We start from the raw sequence: 20731 nt of genomic DNA, 5'->3' as shown, positions 1-20731 counted from the left end.
GTCAACTTTACATTTGCCCCTATGTAGACATGTGAACAGTGCGTGCTTATCAGTTAGGTAAATTAAACAGAAAGGTAATTTATTAAAAGATAGTGTCACTGTCACTGGAAGGGCTGAAAAATAAACAGATGCAAAGGTAACATCACTCAAAATAATGTTCCGGAAGTACCCTGATGAGGAAATCACTAACCCTGCTACCACCAAGCAGTAAATGCCAAAATTCAAATCCATTACAACTTTTATTATTACCGGCACCAATGCCACTTCTCTATTAGGAACTCAACCGTTTATTAACTCCACTTTAAGCTGACCACCTCTACTGCCACTTCTGTCTATAAAATGGAAGTTATGAATAGAACCCTCATTTCCCTACACTGTATACTTTCAAAGAGAAGACATCTGTAGGTGTGGTCTGACTAGTGGCTCTTAGGTAACATGCCTGCATCCATCTAGATACAAGGGAATCTGGGAATTTGAGTTTTGACTAGTACGTTCACTGGAGAGGCCTAATTCATAATATGGGCATTTCTGCAAATGTAGAAAGCTACTGAAGAATTGGGAGGTCCCAAATATGACAAAGAGATTAAGGCTAATATTTAACATATAAGATATTATGCCACATATACTTAATTTATAAATAAATACCCAATACTGGGGAATTATGATTTAAAAAACTTAACTTTTACTTACTGATGGGATGTACTATTTCACTGAGCATTTAACAATGACTCAAAATAATTAACTAGATGACTTTCAGCAGCATACTACCCATAAATCTGAGGTCTCCCTTGCTAATGGTGCCAAGAATAATCAAAGTGTGAGGTCTATGGCATATAGACGAGCAGTACTCCTGGGCATATTTATATTTTTCTCCAGCCTAGTTAAGAGTATACACTCTAAAAGCTATTGATGTACAGAAGAAGACATATATAAGAAGGTATATTGCAGCCCTGACCCTATTAGTGAAAGACTGAAAATAACTTAAATATCCATCTACACAAATGGTTAAATAAAATGTAGTATATTTCATAACATAGAATACTATAAAAATTTTTTTAAAGGCCTACATACACTAATGTGGAATGTGCTCCAAGGTATGTTATTCAGTGAAAATATTCAAGTTGCATAACAATAAGCATTTTGCTTTTTATTCATATTAACAAACATAAAATCATTGTACAGATAAACATATTGGTATGTAAAAACAGAAAAGGTTTGGAAGGTTACTATTAACAATAGAACTGGGGACTTCCCCGGTGGTGCGGTGGTTAAGAATCCTCCTGCCAATGCAGGGGACACGGGTTTGAGCCCTGGTCCAGGAAGATCCCACATGCCGCAGAGCAACTAAGCCCACGCGCCACAACTACTGAGCCAGCGCTCTAGAGCCCGCGAGCCACAACTACCGAAGCCCACACACCCTAGCGCCTGTGCGCCGCAAATAATGAACCCACACACCCCCACAACTACTGAAGCCCACACACTCTAGGGCCTGTGTTGCTGCAACTACTGAAGCCCGTGCATCTAGAGCCTGTGCTCCACAACGAGAAGCCACCTCAATGAGAGGCCCGCACACCACAATGAAGAGTAGCCATTTCTCTGACTGGAGCAAGCCCGCTTGCAGCAACAAAGACACAATGCAGGGAAAAAGAAGAAAAAAAAAACAATAGAACTGGAAACTAGTAAGAGATCTGCCAAACAGGGAAAAGGTACAAAAACAAGCAGGAATAATTAATTGCAAAATGTCAATTTTAGGTGATTTCCTGGTGTCCAGTGGTTAGGACTCCACACTTCCACTGCAGGAGGCATGGGTTCAATCCCTGGTCATGGAACTAAGATCCCGCATGCTGCGCAGCATGGCCCCCGCCAAATAACGTCAATTTTACCAGGACTTCCCTTGTGGTCCAGTGGTTAAGAATCCACCTTCCAATGCCAGGGGACACGGGTTTGATCCCTGGTTGGGGAAATAAGATCCCACATGTTGCAGGGCAACTAAGCCCACGTACCACAACTAGAGAGCCCACGCACCGCAACTACTGAGCCCACGTTCCACGACTGGAGAGAAGCCTGTGAGTTGCAACTAAGACCCAATGCAGCCAAAAATAAAAATAAATAAAAATCTTTTTTAAAAAAGTCAATTTTACCTATTGAATTACTTAGTGCCATTTTGACAAGTATAAAAAGAAACAACTCACTGCTGTAATTCATATAACTTTGCTAGAGTTGGCAATGTTTATCAAAAGCCTTAAAATTATATATCCTTTGGTCCAGAAATTCTACTTGTCAGATTTGCTCAAAAGAAAGACATACAAAAATATAAACACAAAGATGTTCATCACAATTTTATAATAGTAAAAAATTAGAAACATTCAACTGCTATGGTCTGAACATCTGTGTTAACTCCCAACTTCATATGTTGAAATCCTAATGACCAATGTCATAGTACTGGGAGGTGGGGCCTTTGGGAGTTGCTTAAGTCATGAAAATGAATGAGATTAGTGCTCTTCTAAAAGAGATTCCACAGACGTCCCTAGCCCCTTCCACCACTGAGGACACAGTGAAAAGGCACTATCTATGAACCTGAAAACCCTCATGAAATAGCAAATTTGTTGGCACCATGATCCTGGACTTCCCAGAAATAAATTTCTGTTGTTCATAAGCTACCTAATCTGTGATATTGTTATAGCAGCCTGAACAGAACAAGACACCAACAAGAGAGTGAGGATTTTTTCAGTAACTGTAGTCCAGCCACATACAGAATATCCTAGAGCCTTAAAACCAGATTGTATATAAAACTGATGAGATCTGAATAAGTTCTGCGCACTGTATCAACGTAAATTTGCCTGTCTTTACATCATACTATGGTTAAACAAGGTGTTACTACTGGAGGGACCTGGGCAAAAAGTACACGGTACCACCCTGTACATTCTGGGGACAACTTCTTGTGAATCTATAATTATTTCAAAATGAAGTTTTTAAAAATGCAGAAAAAAAATATACAAGACGTGGAAAATGGTCACATTTTGAAGACACTTGGAAAAACAGTAAAGCAAGTTGCTATCTTATAGAAATGATTCAAGTCTGTGAAATAATGCACAAGCACAGAAAAAAGTGGAGAGGGAATTCCCTGGTAGTCCAGCAGTTAGGACTTCACACTTCCACTGAGGGGGCATAGGTTCGATCCCTGGTCTGGGAAATAAGATCTGCTTGCCGCATGGCATGGCAAATAAATAAACAAACAAATTAATAAATAAGGTCATAACACCTTTGTAAAGCAATATTTCAATACTGATGTGAAAAACTTTTAAACATTCACTATTTGAGCTACTGCAGAGAATATCAACCTAAGAGCTTTATTATACACAAGAATGTCCTTTATAGAACTACTCAATACAAAGAAAATTTGGAAACTGAAAATGTCCATCAAAAAAAGTTGATGTGGGGACTTCCTGGTAGTCCAGTGGTTAAGACTCCGAGTGCCCAATGCAGGGGGCCTGGGTTCAATCCCTGGTCAGGGAACTAGGTCCCACACACATGTCACAACTAAAGATCCTAAGTGCTGCAACAAAGACCCGGCACAGCCAAAATAAATAAATAAATAATTTTTTTTAATTGAAAAAAAAATTAAAACGTTGATGTTTTCCTATAACAAATAATCTTTAAAATGACAAGATAATGAATCCGACAAGTCAGTTTAATGAGAACAAAGACTTGATTTTTCATTTAAATTCTAGATAACCATGTTCGACTCATCTTTTGACTAAGTTTAATAAAGAAGCCCATAAAAATCCTTACCTCATTAAAAAAAATCCTTATCTCTCCCACAGAACTAGAAGTAAGCCCTTGAGGCTACAGTTATATAAAACATCTATTAAAGATGTAAATTGTCCAAGTGCATGCTGAAACTATCTGCCAACATACATATATGCAGTATGTAAGCACAAAGATACTCTCAAATCACCACAAAAATATTCAAATTGTCAGTCCATAAAACTAACAGATTAACACCTCTATCTCTAAGCAATAATGGCATTCTAATGCCATTATCGAATAAGCCAAAAGCAGTCCTTATGATTGACCCATTTTATGCCAGTTCCTATCTGGGGAAAGATACAAATGAAAGGAAAAAACAGAAACATAAATTTCTTGGCAAAATGATATCTTCTGGTCATGAGAGCAGTTTTAAGGTAATAGAACCAAGAGTTAGGAAAAAGTCACCATAAATATGGCAAAACCATCTCTTTGGTCATATATAACTGTTTGTTTTACTTACCTATTTACTATCAGAAACAGAAATCCCATGCCACTTAACCCTACAAATGCTGAAAAACAGAAATAAAGTATAGAAATTGATTAAACTTATTTGCCTCATGGCAGATCAATCATCCAGGTTTAATTTTTACATCTCCAATACTGAGAGGACAACACCACAAGTACTTTAAAAAAAAAAAAAGTGGGGTGGAATTCCCTGGCGGTCCAGCGGTTATGACTCCGCACTTCCACTGCAAGGGGCACAGGTTCAATCCCTGGTCAGGGAACTAAGATCCCACAAGCTGCAAGGCACAGCTGCCCCCCACTCCCCAAAAAAATATAAACACCTGTCATTTCATCCAGCATGAAACTTCAGAGTCCTACCAGAAGATGCTTAGGGGCATTTTATAGAAAGTAAAAATGAAAACTGGGAATTTTTCACCCATTCTGACAAAGAAGGATAACTAACATTTATGGAACACTTAATTCATCTTCGTAACAACTACATTTAAATTCTATCATCCACATTTTGTAGATAAGGAAAACCTTACTTTACCTAAAGGTAATCTGCCCAAGGCTGCACAGCTAATAAAGACAGAGCCAGAATTTGAACCTAGGCATTCTGCAGAGTCTGCCACTATACTACAGTTGCCTTAGAGAAAATTTTAAGACAACAAGTTACATACTATTTAAGGAATATTACAAATCTCCTCACCAAGTCTGTGCAACAGTCCCTGGCCCCAGTTCCACCTAGAGTGTCTAACAATACAGAAGAAATGGATATAGAAAATAGACACCAGGTAAGAACTAGAGTACACAGGGCAGAAGTCAAATTCAGCTCTGCAATGATTTCTATCTTAGGGCCATGGTACAGCTAATTTTCAACTTAAAAAAAGGTACGATCCATGGTAATTTGCGCAATAAAATTTACCCCCTATTACAAAGCACTTATCCTAACTTGAATTATTTTGTCTGCAAGCTGCACAATGGCAGTGACCTTGTCTATGGTTTACTCTTCTCTAGCACCTTGAATAGTAACTAGCACACAGGAGACCAATAATAAAATTTATATGCTATATGAGAGTTTCTTAAACTTTACTGTGCATAAGAATTATCTAGGGATCTTGATAAAATGCAGATTCTGATTCAGCAGTTCAGGGATAGGGCTAGAGAGTTTGTACTCTAACAAGCCCTGGGGTAAGGAAGTTACTGAGGCTCACACTTTGAGGAGCAAGGTAACTGGACCAACCTAAGTCATGTGCCAAATTGTCAAAAATCAGGATTCACTTACTCCACACCTGGAAGGAAATCTTCAGTTTATTCATCAATAAAACTATTACTGTTGATCCTCTAATATCAGAGGGAAAGACAAGTTCCCCAAATTCCCACTTCCTCAGTCAGATGACAGATGATGAGTGCTTAAAACTCTGGGGGAGGGCTTCCCTGGTGGCACAGTAGTTAAGAATCCACCTGCCAATACAGGGGGCACAGGTTCGAGTCCTGGTCCAGGAAGATACCACATGCTGTGGAGCAACTAAGCCCGTGCATCGCACTGAAGCCTGTGCACCTAGAGCCCGTGCTCCGTAAGGAGAAGCCACCGCAATGAGAAGCCTGCGCACCGCAATGAAAAGAAGCCCCCACTCACCGCAACTAGAGAAAGCCCAAACGCAACGAAGACCCAGAGCAGTCAAAAAAAACACAACCTTTGGGGATTCATGGATTGATCTGAAGATATAATCAAAATTAGACTTCTTCCTAAAAAGTTCTACATATGAGATTCATGATCATCTTATTATTAAAGACTAAGAACCCAATTAATAGATATTTAGCATTTAAATAGTCCTCAAAATACCAAGTCATTTAACTTCAAATTGGTCATCTGATAAAGCCAATAGCTAACTATACAAATGAACTCAAAAAAACCTCAAACCTCAAATATCAGTACTAAATATGAAAATAATCCTTTTCAAAAAAGGGCACCTTTTAATTCCTAGTGTGTATAGCCAAGTCAGCAAACTGTTTGTTACGAAAACTCAAATGAGATCTTTCATAAGTATATGTGAAGGCAGCAACTCATTTATATTTATTATGGACCAGACACTAAGCGCTTTATATCGACTGTCAATCCTCTTAACAACCCTTTGAGATAGATAATAATTATAATATCTCATATGTTAGTATTATCCTCAATTTACAGATAGGGAAACTGAGAAACACAGGTTAAACAACTTGCCCAAGGTCATACAACTAGAAAGTTGCCTAACCTGAGCAGGCAGCCTGGCCCCAGAGTCCATGTTCTTAACCATTCTTTTATGCAACCTTTCATATAAATGTATCTTATTATTACTCAATCACTGCCCTCCTATTTTTTTCCTTCCTCCAACTCAAAACGATAGAATAACCCTATTTCCCTTGGCTTGCTCAACTGCAAATTTCTGTAAATCCTATAAATTTACATTTCCCCTAGCCAATTCAACAACAAATACTTTAGTACCAATTTAGTACACTATCTTCCCTTGTTAATGATATGGAAAAACAACAAACAGCCAACAATCACACAGTAAATCTCGGATCTCCTCTGAAAAAGTATCATACAAACAAGGACATTTTTGAGAATAAAATGGGGTGCGACATCGGTTCCAGAAAACAGGTGTACGCTATGACTGTCCAGGACAAAATGGGACGTATGGTCACTCTACCCATTTTGTAGTTTGCACTACCTAGTGGTATGAAATACAGGCCAACTATGCACTATACAAACTCTGGATTACTCCTGACTTTTCTGCCCTGACAGAGAAAACGCTTTTCTCTTCCCTCAATAATATATAAATCAAACAAAACTTAATTCCTCATCCTTGGCTCTATGCCTATTTTCATACCATACTCCTAGTAATATTCATCTAAAGTACTCCTCTGTCTTTAATTTAGAGCCAGTCATTTATAAATACAGAGATATTTTCTGAACTAAAGATTGGTTCAAATGTCCAGACAAGGCAATAGATGAGAGGAAATATGAGTATGTGATATTCAAGTTTTTTTTCTTACATTTACTTACACTTATACATTAGAAAAAATATTTTTTTCCACAAGAGCAAATATAAAGTGCCGATTTGCACTTTACCATTTGTATTTCTTTAAATCTGGCATATAAATGAGTCTGTATTTTAACAGTCTGCAAGCTTCATTCTCATTTTAAAAGTTTTATTTGCCCAATTGATAATATACTCAAACTACAAAAAAATTTAAAGTAAGGTAATTAAACTGGCTTAGAGCAGATCAATGACAATGCTGGGATTCAAACTCAAAGTTATATGTCTCTTAAATCAGTGTTATCTCACAGTAGCTTTTGCAATTAATAGTGCTACTATCATGTAGTTTTAATAAATTTCCCAGAAATACTTCCTGTGATGATCAAATGATAGTGTCTGTCAACCCTTTACCTAGACTGTATTACAAACAAGGCTTAATACATAAACACCATGAACACAGGGCTTCCCTGGTGGTGCAGTGGTTGAGAATCTGCCTGCCAATGCAGAGGACACGGGTTCGATCCCTAGCCCGGGAAGATCCCACATGCCGCGGAGCAACTAGGCCCGTGCGCCGCAACTACTGAGCCTGTGCTCCAGAGCCCGTGAGCCACAACTATTGAAGCTCACGAGCCTAGAGCCCGTGCTCCACAACTAGAGAAGCCACCACAATGAGAAGCCTGCGCACTGCAACGAAGAGTAGCCCTGGCTGGCCGCCACTAGAGAAAGCCCGCGAGCTGCAACAAAGACCCAACACAGCCAAACAAAACAAAAAAGAAAACAAAAAAACCCACCATGAACACAACCTAAACTGTCAGAAGAATCATTCTCAAATTACATATAGGAAGTTGAGGCTCAAAAAAAGTTGTCACTTGCCTCAGGTCAGAGCTAACATTTGAACCCAGGATTCCAAAACCCTTACAGAAAATCATAGTGCAAAACACAAAAGTTTACAATGTTTTCAAGACTGGAAACCTCCCTCAAGAATTAAACTTTAAAGAAAACACAAGCAAAACACAGACTATAGGAACAATAAATTAAAATGCTACAAGCACTATCAGAGCTAAAGAGTCACTTTCCATTTTCACTTAAGGATATTCGAAGAGGAAGTTAAAAAAATTTTTTTAAGACTTCACAATGATAGCTGCATTCGTTTCCTAACCTCCTCTACTTTCCACTCCTCTGCAATACAGACACGGACCCCATCTCTACCTACAGGGTCTAAATCTTTTTTTAAGCTCCTAGGGAGAGACCAAAATTACAGATTTCAAATGTTCATGTCTATTACTAAAGATCACTTCCATTAGCTGAGAAGTAATATGGAGCTGACAGACGGCCTGAACAAACTCAAATTGATAGAAAATAGTTTAATATCAATTTTTCTAGTTACTGGTTTTTCACATACTGTAATTTGAAGCACCATGAGGTACTTTTACATCTTTATATTCACTTCTGAGCATTTTATTCCACTTTTCACACTTCGAAAATAATTTCTACTTCATTTTCAGCCCATTATATTTGAAAATATTTCTTTGAAAATGTTTATCCATTTTAAAATTCTGTATCCAGCTCCAATAAATATTCCAAAATCAAATTGTTCAAAAATCACTCAGCTAGGGCTTCCCTGGTGGCGCAGTGGTTGAGAATCCGCCTGCCGATGCAGGGGACACGGGTTCGTGCCCTGGTCCGGGAAGATCCCACATGCCGCGGAGCAACTAAGCCCGTGAGCCATGGCCGCTAGGCCTGCGCGTCCGGAGCCTGTGCTCCGCAACGGGAGAGGCCACAGCAGTGAGAGGCCCGCATACCGCAAAAAAAAAAAAAAAAAATCACTCAGCTATTCACTTATTGATTTCTTCTTGGCAATAATTTCACAATTCGTTACGGCACTTTCTTCTTTTCAGTCATTTTTGAAAAATCATTTCAACTAAGTCATATCTAATAACTTTTTATAAATACGTGATTATTTAAGCCAATGGGAAAAAACTGAGTACTGTACTTGAGGTAAAAGGCAAAATTTCCTATGAATACTGAAATATAAAATTAATGAAAAATTATCTAGGCAAATATCCCACTTATTTCAGATTCTAAAGCTAACCTAAAATTTAAAACGTTATCACCTAAAAAAGCAGAAAACTTTAGAAGTCAGATAAATTACTTTTAAAATTGTATAAGATCTGGGGGAAGAGGGATTTACTGTTTAATGTGTACAGAGCTTCAGTTTTGCAAGATGAAGTTTCTGGAGATGGATGGTGGCAATGGTTGCACAACAATGTAAATGTACTTAATACCACAGAACTGTACATTAAAAATGGTTAAGATGATACATTTTGTTATGTGTATTTTACCATAATTAAAAATAATTTTAAAATATTATGTGAGAGCATGCTGCGGAGCGGCGAGGCCCGTGAGCCATGGCCACTGAGCCTGCGCGTCCGAAGCCTGTGCTCTGCAACGGGAGAGGCCGCAGCAGTGAGAGGCCCGCGTACCGCAAAAAAAAAAAAAAAAAAAAAAAATATGTGAGAGTATGCATCCTAGGGTGCATAAAAGTCACTGCTACCTAAATAAGTGGTTATAAGTACTCATTTTTAGGGAAAAACTCAAACAGAGACAGAAATCCAATTAAAACATTGCCAAACAACTAGAGCAGACATAATTGGCTGGAAATACTGGAGGGGGAAAATGATCTGAAAAATGAATAAAATACTGGCAAACCATAAAAACACGAAAAGATTGCAAACTGCCTCCTTGGCGCTCAAAAACTTAAATAACTCGCTAGCAGCCAGAAGAACATAGCAAACTGCTGTTTCAAACTTTCAGAATTTTTTGTAACCGAATTTACGTTGGAACATGTTTGACAATTTGGTATATTATCCAAATGTTTTTACCTCTTCCCAGAGAGACAGACACGATATGTGTCTCCTTCAGAACAGAGGTGAGATAAAAACAATAAAACTACTGAAGTCACTATAGCCCTTTGTCTGCAAGACCAAGTTTTTAAAAAGTTACATCTAAGTATTACTTAAAATAGGATTCCTTGTCTGCCTATAGGTTTCTATTGCAGTATACTGCAATTTAGAGTTCTAATTCCACCTTCAATATTCACTAGCTATATGATCTTGGGCAAGTTTCTTAAATTTTCTGTGCCTTAGTTTCTTTATCTCTAAAATGGAGTAATAATGCTACTTACCTCATAGATAGGTTTGAGTTGATGTATATAAATGTATACATGCAAAAAGACTTAACAGGCCTGACATATCAATAGTGAGCACAATTCATGAGAACACAACTATTATTATATTATTATCATTACTATTATCTATCCCACTGATTCCAGTTATAAACTAGTTAAGCTGGAATCTCTCCAGAAAAATGCACACAAATAAAAGATTTTGAACACAGCTGCAGAGGACTCATCAATCCCAGATTAGAGAAGTCCTACCAAAGCAACTTAGTTGGTAGTAAAGTGGTTATTAACCTCCCTCATGCCATGGACCTCTTCAGTAGTCCAATTAACCTATGAATCTCTTCTCAGAATGTTTTTAAGTATATGAAATACACAGGACTACAAAAAACCAATTATAGTATAGTTATAAAAGTATTTTAAATCTCTAATTTAGTAATAAATGACATCTTTACAAGTGCATTAACAAGACTTTTTTTTACATATAATAATGAGCAATGCACGTAAACATTTCAAGATATCTGCAAAAACTGTAATATGATATGAAAACACTTCTCTTGTTGCATCCATTGAAATGTCAAGAATTTTTAATTCTCTTCAATTCTGGATTTCAAAAAGAAGCTAGTGAAAATAAACAGGCAAATTTTTTTTCCTCAACCAAGTTCACGAACTTCCTCAATTCCATCTACGGACCCAGATTAAGAACCCCTGGCTCATTGGAAAGTGCAAAAATAAGTTTTGGAGTCAGTGACTTATGTTCTAGAAACCAGACTTCAGACTTTAGTCCCCACATTATTTACACCTGAATGACCTTAGACATCAAACTTCTGAGCTTTGGTTCCCTCATTTAGAATAATTCCTACATCATGAGGTTACAAGGATTGAATATTAGTTAACAAAATGCCAAAAGACCAGTATGTTATATTTTATTGATGTTAATACCGTATAATTAGACCCAAATATTTAATGCCATTGTTAATATTCAGTAAAACTCATTATATGTGAAAAATTTTAAACCACATACTGATTTACAAAGAAAATGATTAATGGAAATATTAACTATATGTAACATTTTAGTGAGAGCTATGATTTGGCTTCAGAATTACCTGTATCTAAATCCCAGTTCCACTACTTTAGTCTTACTAAATTAAACTCTCCACCTCAGTTTTCTCATCACTGCAAGGTTGTTTTAGAAACAAGAGGATCTAGCTTAAACGGTCAATAAATGGAGTTATTATTAAAGTTCACATTTTAACAAAGCCAAAGCAATCAATTTGGACCTCAAAAGTTTATTCTGGAATTCATGTTCATATAACTACAACTTCACAGTCCTTTGCCCGGCAAAACACATACACACTTAAAACCTGCAGCATTTGCTTGGCATAACATTCCTAACACAAAGGCACTGCTTAAAATCAGATATGATTTCTTATTCTGCCCAAGGAAAACAACGAGGATAAAAAACGATCAACAGAATGGATTCAATAATTTTAAATCTTTTCATGATTTACTTGGAATCTTTACTACCAAGGTTGAAATACTCTATAAGGTAGCTGTCTCTTTAAAACCCAATATAAAGATCTCAAATTTATCAGCTACATATTGTCGGTTATATTAAAAAAAAAGGCAATAGCGTGTGTCTACTTTATGCCGGAATACTATGGATTAAGATACCCCCCGTCCGTCAAAAAAAACCCGCCATAGACTGGCCCCCGATCCATTGTACAACCTGTAAATTCCTTCCCTCATTGAAAAGATTCTTTTTGTGGGCATAGTTAACAAGTGCCAAGCTGCGAAGTTGCAGCTTTGCTGGTTTGACGTTTTCACAAAGCAAGAACAATATGATCTGGAATCTACTCAAAGCATTAGCCAGGCAGTCAGCTGATGCTCACTGCACACAAGAGAAAGACAGAAATAAGAGAAACTGAACCTCGTATTTGTGTAAAACAGGTACCCACTACGTTTAAAAACTAAAATAGGCCAACAGCAGATATTCCAGTTAAAGTAATAAAAGTATTTCTATTGTTAAATAACAATTAAAAAAAAAAACCCGGCTTTCCCCGAACTGGGTTTCGCTCGTTCTTGGAATTTTCCTTGTAAAGGGCTCTTATCCGTTCATAAAATCAGCCCCTCACCACGGAGCTGCTGCCTGAGTTAACTTTATATAGCCAAACCCTATTGGCTTCTCCTCCGTTCACAGTAACTCGCTTGCCACCCACAGAACGTTCCAGAGACCTAGGGACGGGGACCAAACAAAATTTGGTGGGGGTTGCTAAACAGGGGCTTTCAACTTTCTTTCCCAAACACTTCTACCGAATTTCACCTTCCTCCCTCCGCAGCCCCACATGTTGCTCGCCTGCTCCCAGAGGGCCGCGCGAGGCCTCGCTTCACCCCGGAACGCGCCCACCTGACTACCCTTTTCTCCGCAGACTCCGCCCTCCCCCCCCCCACTCGCCACCTCTAGGAGGTCCATATGGGACGCTTTCCCCTTCCTCCGATCCTCACGCCGCACCAGAGAAGCCTCGATTCTCCACCTTCGGTTCTCCCCCGCCACAGCGCTCGCCTCTCACAGCCTCCTAAAGTGCTGCGAGCGCGCAGAGCGGAGCCGCGGGCCTGCACGGCCCAGGTGCTGTGTCAGCCTATCTGCCGGTTCCGCGCCGTGTACGGCCTGGAAAGTCACATGGCGCTGGGACCGGCCGGCGCCTTCACACTCCTGCTCTCCTCAGAGCAGGACGAGAATCCCAAGTGCACTCACCTCCACGAAGAGCAACATGACTTTCTCCGCTCGGCCCAATCGTTCTCGCCGACGCGACTCCAACTGGCTTACAGGCCGGAGCCCCAATAGCTAGGATAAGGACACTCGCCTGGCCCCTCCACCCGGCAGCGGACCCGGCTCCTCCCCCGCCGTCAGCCGCTGCGGCCTGACCCGCCCAGTCCCACCTCCCTTGAAACAGCAACCGTTTCCGGCTCTAGAGAACAATTGCTTCCGGGAGAAGAGAAAATCCTCGGCGCGCTCAACTTTTGTACTACCTTTTCCAGCCGCAGTATGGACTGTACTATCATGTGGCGGGGGAACGATCAGAGGAAGGCACCATTCTGTGCCACGGGAGTGTGTAAAAATTTTACAGGCGCATTTTATCCCTGGCGAAACGGATAGTTACCATGGCCATAATAACTCCGCATTTCTCGTGGCCCAAGACCTAGATCTGATAAAAAGCGAGCTTGTGCAAAGTGTACTGAAAAACAACCAGCCCTGCCGAAAAGGCGGCGGCTCTCAGGGAAAAAGTAGAGAAGGGAAAAAAGCAGCAGTAATAGCAAACATATTAACAGCAACTGCTGTACATTAAAGGCCTACTACATGCCTGACACTATTCTAAGTATTTTACGTGAATTAATCTAACCAATCCAACGCAATAATACTATTATCCCTATTTTACAGTTGAAGGAGCTCTCTAGAACGCACTGCCCCAAGTTCCCTTGAATTAGGTACCCACATCTCTGCTCAATATAATGCTATTTGGTAGTACTTAGCCTGGATAGCCTCTTCATTGATGTTCTGCCATTAATTCAAATGAAATACAACAAAAATTTTTTTAAATTATCTTTATAATTTTCTGTTAGATGATCCAAAATCCTTATTATCTTTAGCAACACTTAGTAGGATTTATCCCTCCTTATCAGTCCCACTTCTATCCTAGCTCTGACACTCATCGTTTGAAACAGTCATGTCTTGATCTTCTCCAATGGATTTTTTCTATTCTATTATTTTAAAAAATCTTCTTAAATTGAAGGTTTCATTTTCACCAAACTGCTATTATTTGCTTTCAACAGCTTACCATTCTGATCCTATGTAATCTCCCTTAACCTCAAATGAATCCCTTCATTTTTCATTTAGATACCAAATTAATTTCCCCTTCAAATTGCTGATATTTCTGTCCCATACTCTCCTACTCTGATCCGCAGTAAACTCAACATTACCTCATCTCAATTAAACCAGTCTCCTTACTTTTTCCCCTGAAATACAAACTCTGCACTCACCTCCAAAGCCATGGCTCATTGGAATTCCTATCTGAAATGCCTTCACTTGTCAGTCAATCTTCTCTCTCCATAAGGTTCTCCCAAAGACTCTGCTCCCCACAGGTCTCTTCTTCATGTCCCTTGTTAGCACTTGAATATTATATTCTATCTTAAATTTTTTTTGTTGTGTTTTAGTTTCTTCACAGGTCCCTATCATATATTTTTCACAGTCTAGGATAATGGTAGCCACATAGTAGTATCTCAACAAATGCTTGTCAAATTGAAGAGATTTTAAAATTTGCTTTAAAAAGCCTTCATTTCCAGTTGCTGATGAATTTCATGCTGCATAAAAAAAATATGAAGGAGAAAGAAAGCACAATAATATTAAATTAGTTTTGTTGACAAGTATGTAGGCTGCTTTGTGAATGCCCACTAGGGTAAGCAATATAAAGAAATCAAGAGAAATTAACAGTTATTTAAGGATCTCACAATATAGTATTATTATCAACAAAGTAATTTAATAGATTAATTGATTATGTTGAGAAATGCTGGGTAATGATGTATATTTTAATGAAACCTCACATTTATATAAATAAATAATTCTCCTTAAATGTGGTCCTTTCAGAAAATATTATGAAATTCCTTGAATAAATAGACTTAATTGTGATTTATAGGAAAGGAGGGAGTGATATTTTATGACTGATGGGGAGGGTGCAGTCTAACAATAAAAGAAAGCATTCTGGGACTTAGAAAAGTTTCCATGAGGAGGGGAGTTTTAAACTATAATGAATATCCAAATTTTAGACAGTTTCCATGGAGGTACTGAGGAAGAATATGCCAAATGTTAGATAAAGAAACCTAGAGTACCGCATCTGGTTTTGAGAGGTTCACCAACTGGTGGATAGAAACAAATAATAAATAGTTACACTCAATGAGATAAGTGCTATAATACAAAGTTTACAAAATGATTTGGGAACACAGGGGAGGGAGTAATTTAGACAACAGGATCTTAGAAGGGAAAATATTTAACTTGCTCTCACATATTGATTGATATTTTTAAAAGACAATTACATTATGATCCCCTGTATCCCTTTCTCTGAAGGATTGAAACAAATTGTTTAAATTTACAAGTTTACAGCAAGCATTCAACATAGGACTAAGTTACAATAAGAACTCAACATAGAAGTTCTCATAGAGAAATTGGTATATATCCACAATTTATATAAAATCTAAAACATACAAAATGATATTACATAGTTTATGAACACATACACTTGCAGTAAAACTATATAAACGCAGACTAGACATAAATACATCAAATTCATGCTTGTTATGGCCCTCTGAAAAGGGAAAAACAGGAAGGAAGGAGTTTGGGGAGAACACCAGAGGGGACTTCAACTTTATCTCTAATGCGTTCTTTTATTTAAAAATATCTGAAGCAGGGCTTCCCTGGTGGCGCAGTGGTTGAGAATCCGCCTGCCGATGCAGGGGATACGGGTTCGCGCCCCGGTCCGGGAAGATCCCACATGCCGCGGAGCGGCTGGGCCCGTGAGCCATGGCCGCTGGGCCTGCGCATCCGGAGCCTGTGCCCCGCAACGGGAGAGGCCACAACAGTGAGAGGCCCGCATACCACAAAAAAAAAAAAAAAAAAAAAATATCTGAAGCAAATATGACAAAATGTTAATACCTGTTCGTTCTGGGTGGTAGGCACATGGCTATTTGTTATATTTCTTTCTGTACTTTTCACATTTTTTTAATTAAAAAATAATCTACACAATCAACAAAACCATCTGTCCTTTTAATTGCTCTAGTGTCCTAAATCCTTTCACCACCTCTACAATCAGAGGAGCTGCCCAAAGTACTCTTCTTTCAGTTAGAAAGCAGCCTCTAAGCATTCCTTTGAATTTCCCAGCCACTACAGAATGTCAAAGCCTCCTTCAGTCAGGCTTCTTGAAAAAATGAGCCACTAGGCAGTGCAAAGAGTGTGATCTTCATCCAAATACTATGGTCCAAGTTACTACAAGTCTAGGAAAAGTTGAAGGGCAGCTGAGGAAGTTGCAACACAATTATTCCATTACAAGCTTAAACATTCTTAAGCAAAACCTCAGGAGGAGAGAAGAACCAGAAGTTACATTTGATACACTGGATCTTGAATTCTAACACCTAGATTTTAAGCTCATTTAAAACAGGGCTATACCTTCTATTTCTTTTAGCGTTCCTGTTGTCTATTCTTTCCCTCCCTCCCCCCTTCACCCGCTACCATCACAGCATATAGAATGCCTAATTCTCTGCATATAGTAAGCACTCTTTAAATGTTTGAGTCAATGATAACGTCACAATGGGTCTATTATGACATCACCCGGACTGAAACACCACGGCTAGTATCAGGGTACACCACAACCTTTGGGAGCGGGAAAAGCCTCTTCTAGCTTCCTTGTGGACGGCTTTATTAGCATTTGCCTATATTCTGTGAAAAACGAAGAAATAAAAGAAAATCACTCAACTTCCAAAACGTTTATCCAGATGCCACCTGAGATAGACAGTGAATAGGAAGGAGAAAAAGAAGCTTTGGATTTCACCATAATGTACAAAAATGTCCATGATAGATCAGAGGTCCCTAAGCTTGAGATCCCATTTACGGTACAGGATGTCATCACTAGGATTGAGCAAGCACAGTTCCATCGAGCCAGAGAGGTAGGTAGTAAATGAAAAGTTTATAGATTGCAACTTTCTTTTTAAACATTCCATGACCAGCTACATTTTTTTTTAAGGATTCACTTTATTTTCATGACATTTGACTGTGTTTGAGGTCACATTGATTTCAAATGACGATTTCTTCTGACTCTGTGGATAACAAGCTCCAATTCTACATTAATTCCTTTCACTTCCATATCAGAGATAATCAAGCTTTTTAAGAAATAAATCACATGTGTTATTGAATGATTGTGATAGAAAAATTAAAATATATAGCTAATATTGGTATCTAATTTTATTCAATAGTTTTAATTTGTTCTCTACTGAGCTTTTATCAAATACTTATTAACAAGAAGAAATGTGATTGAGTTCTAGCTCCTTTTCTTTCTTTCCCCTGAACACTTCATGGAAGAGGGGTTTATTGGCCAAGAGAAGTTCAAAGACAATACATTTTCTCTTATGTATTCTTCTAGGAGTTTTATACTTTTAGATTTTACATTTAGGTCTATGATCCATTTTGTCTTAATCTTTGTATGTGATATCAGATATGGATTGAGGTTCTTTTTTTTTAACAATTATTCTAGCTCTGTTTGTTGAAAAGACTACCCTTTCTCCATTAAATTGCATTTGCACCTTTACTGAAAATCAGTTGATCATATATGTGTGAGTTAATGTAGTCTCTAGTCTGTTCTCTTGATCTATTTGTCTTATCTTAATGCCAATACCACAGTGTCTTTTTTAAAAAATTTATTTATTTTGGGCTGTGTTGGGTCTTTGTTCCTGCGCGTGGTCTTTCTCTAGTTGCGGAGAGCGGGGGCTACTCTTCATTGAGGTGCGCAGGCTTCTCATTGCGGTGGCTTCTTTTGTCGCAGAACACGGGTTCTAGGCATGCAGACTTCAGTTGTTCTGGCTCGCGGGCTCTAGAGTGCAGGCTCAGTAGTTGTGGCACATGGGCCTAGTAGCTCAGCGGCATGTGGGATCTTCCTGGACTAGGGCTCGAACCCACGTCCCCTGCATTGGCAGACAGATTCTTAACCACTGTGCCACCAGAGAAGTCCCACAATACCACAGTATCTTGATTACTGAGGTTTCATAATAATTCTTGAAATCATGTAGTTTTAATTCCTAAACTTTGTTCTTTTTCAATTGTGCCCAACTTCTTTCATCTTCCTTTTACCTCCTTTTCCTCTTCTTGGGCTTTTCTCTCAAGACTCAAACACTCATAATCTGAAACCTGTCTTTGGGACTTCCCTGATGGCACAGTGGTTAAGAATCCACCTGCCAATTCAGAGGACATGGGTTTGAGCCTCGGTCCGGGAAGATCCCACATGCCACGGAGCTACTAAGCCCGTGCGCCACAACTACCGAGCCTGCGCTCTAGAGCCCGCAAGCCACAACTACTGAGCTCACATGCCACATCTACTGAAGCCCGCACACCTAGAACCCGTGCTCCGCAACACAAGAAGCCACCACAGTGAGAAGCCCGGGCACCTCAACGAGGAGTAGCCCCCGCTCACTGCAACTAGGGAAAGCCCATGCACAGCAAGACCCAAAGCAGCCAAAAATAAATAATAAATAAATTTATTTAAAAAAATAAAAAACTGTCTTTATCCACACTGCTTTCTCCCTTTGCTTTTCCATAGGATACTTAGAATCAGTCTGTCAAATATTTTTTGGGGAAAAAAAAGCCTACTGGTATTTTGACTGGGAATGTATTGAATTTGTAGATCAATTTGGGGAGAACTGAAATCTTAACAAAATTGAGTCTCTGACCCTTGAATATAGCATATCTCTCCATTTATTTAGGTCTAATTTTTCTCAGAAGTGCTTTGCATATCTTTTGTCAGATTTATCCCCAAGTAGTTCATATTTTTTATACTATTTTAAATAGTATTGTTCCTAAATTTCTATTCTCGATTGTTCACAACAAAGAAATACAATAAATTTTTGTATATCGATCTTGTATATTGAAACCTAATTTATTAGTTCTCATAGATATTCTTTGTACAGTCTCTGGATTTTCTACATAGACAATCCTGTCATATACTAATAGAGGCAGTTTTATTTCCTCCTTTCATATCTCTGTGCACTTAAACTTGGTTCTAGACTCATTGGTTAGGCTAGGACCTCCAATATCAAGTTGAACAAAAGTGATGAGACATCCTTGCTTTGTTCTTGATGTTAGGCTTTAGGGGAAAGCGTTCAGTCTTCTACCATTAAGTATGATAGCAACTGTATATATTTTATGGCTCTTTAATCAAGTTGGGGAAATTCCTTCTTTTCCTAGTTTGGTAAGTTTTTAATCAGGAATAGGCATGGGTTTTATCAAAAGCTTTTACTGCATCTAAGGAGATGATCATGATTTTTTTTTTCCTATTTGAATCTGGCAATATAGTGAATTACATTGACTTATGAATGTTAAACCAACCTTACACTTTTAGAGTAAATCCTATTTACTCATGATGTAGCATTCTTTTTACTATGTTGTATTCGATTAGCTAAATTTTTGTTAACAATTTTTGTATCTATAATTATAAAGTATGTTGGTGTGTAGTTGTTTTTTCTTACAATGACTTTGGTTTTGACATCAGAATAATGGTAGCAGATCAACTAAGCCTGTGCGCCACAACTACTGAGCCTGCGCTCTAGAGCGAGCGAGCCACAACTACTGAGCCCATGTGACACAACTACTGAAGCCCATGAGCCTAAAGCCCAAGCTCCGCAACAAGAGAAACCACTGCAATGAGAAGCCTGCACACCACAATGAAGAGTAGCCCCCGCTCGATGCAACTAGAGAAAGCCCGTGTGCAGCAATGAAGACCCAACGCAACCAAATTATTAATTAATTAATTATTTTTTAAAAAGAAACCACCAATATTTGGGTAGGGTGGAGAAAAACAATCAGTGGAACCATCTAGAATTGGGGTTTAATTCCTGGGAAAATTTCAAGCTACAAATTCAATGAAAAAAAATTGTAGAGTTATCCTGGTTATCTATTTCTTCTTAAGTGAGATTTCACAGTTTGTCTTTCAAGGAATTTGTCCATTTCATCTGAGTTGTTGAGTTTATTGACCTAAAGTTATTCATAGTATTATCTCTTTACTATCTGTAGAATCTGTAGTAATGTCACTCTTATTTCTGATATTAGTAATTTGTCCTTCTCTGTATTTCCTTATCAGTCTGGCTAGAGGTTTATCAATTTTACTGATCTTCTCAAAGAATCAACTTTTGATTTCACAGATTAACTGCTTTTCTGTTGTCTATTTTACTGATTTCTGCACTGATCTTCATCATTTCATTTACACTATTTGCTTTGGGTATAATTTGCTCTTCTTTTTCTCTAGTTTCTTAAAGTAGAAGCTGAGGTCATTGATTTGATAACTTTTTTGTTGCTGTTGTAATAAGTGTTTTGTTCCATATATTCCCCCTCTGCAAATGAAAATGTTGTTTTCATTTTCATTCAGTTTTAAATGTTATAATTTCATTTTTTATTTTTTTCTTTGACCCATGAGTTATTTAGAAGAGTGCTATTTAGTTCCCAAATACTTGGAAACTTTTTTCTCTT

General features: G+C 38.3%; 2 protein-coding genes across 9 annotated transcripts in view; one reads left to right on the top strand and one right to left on the bottom strand.

Annotated features, from left to right (window-relative positions):
• Positions 1 to 13426, bottom strand: part of LARP4 (La ribonucleoprotein 4) — a 63547-nt gene extending 50121 nt beyond the window's left edge. For 2 of the 8 annotated variants that reach the window (XM_059082773.2, XM_067009269.1), the window contains exon 1: positions 13211 to 13418. In XM_059082773.2, the coding sequence (XP_058938756.1) occupies positions 13211 to 13228 (18 nt within the window). In that variant the 5' untranslated portion in view covers positions 13229 to 13418. The other 6 variants (XM_067009271.1, XM_059082775.2, XM_067009272.1 and 3 more) reach the window with 6 other exon arrangements.
• A 3629-nt stretch (positions 13427 to 17055) lies between these two features.
• Positions 17056 to 20731, top strand: part of FAM186A (family with sequence similarity 186 member A) — a 77070-nt gene continuing 73394 nt past the window's right edge. Inside the window, 1 exon segment of the mRNA XM_067010618.1 lies at positions 17056 to 17166. Within this exon segment, the coding sequence (XP_066866719.1) occupies positions 17056 to 17166 (111 nt within the window).

This window comes from Kogia breviceps, chromosome 12, assembly GCF_026419965.1.
Source record: "Kogia breviceps isolate mKogBre1 chromosome 12, mKogBre1 haplotype 1, whole genome shotgun sequence".
NCBI lineage: Eukaryota > Metazoa > Chordata > Mammalia > Artiodactyla > Physeteridae > Kogia > Kogia breviceps.
This window is presented reverse-complemented; position numbering and strand designations above follow the sequence as displayed.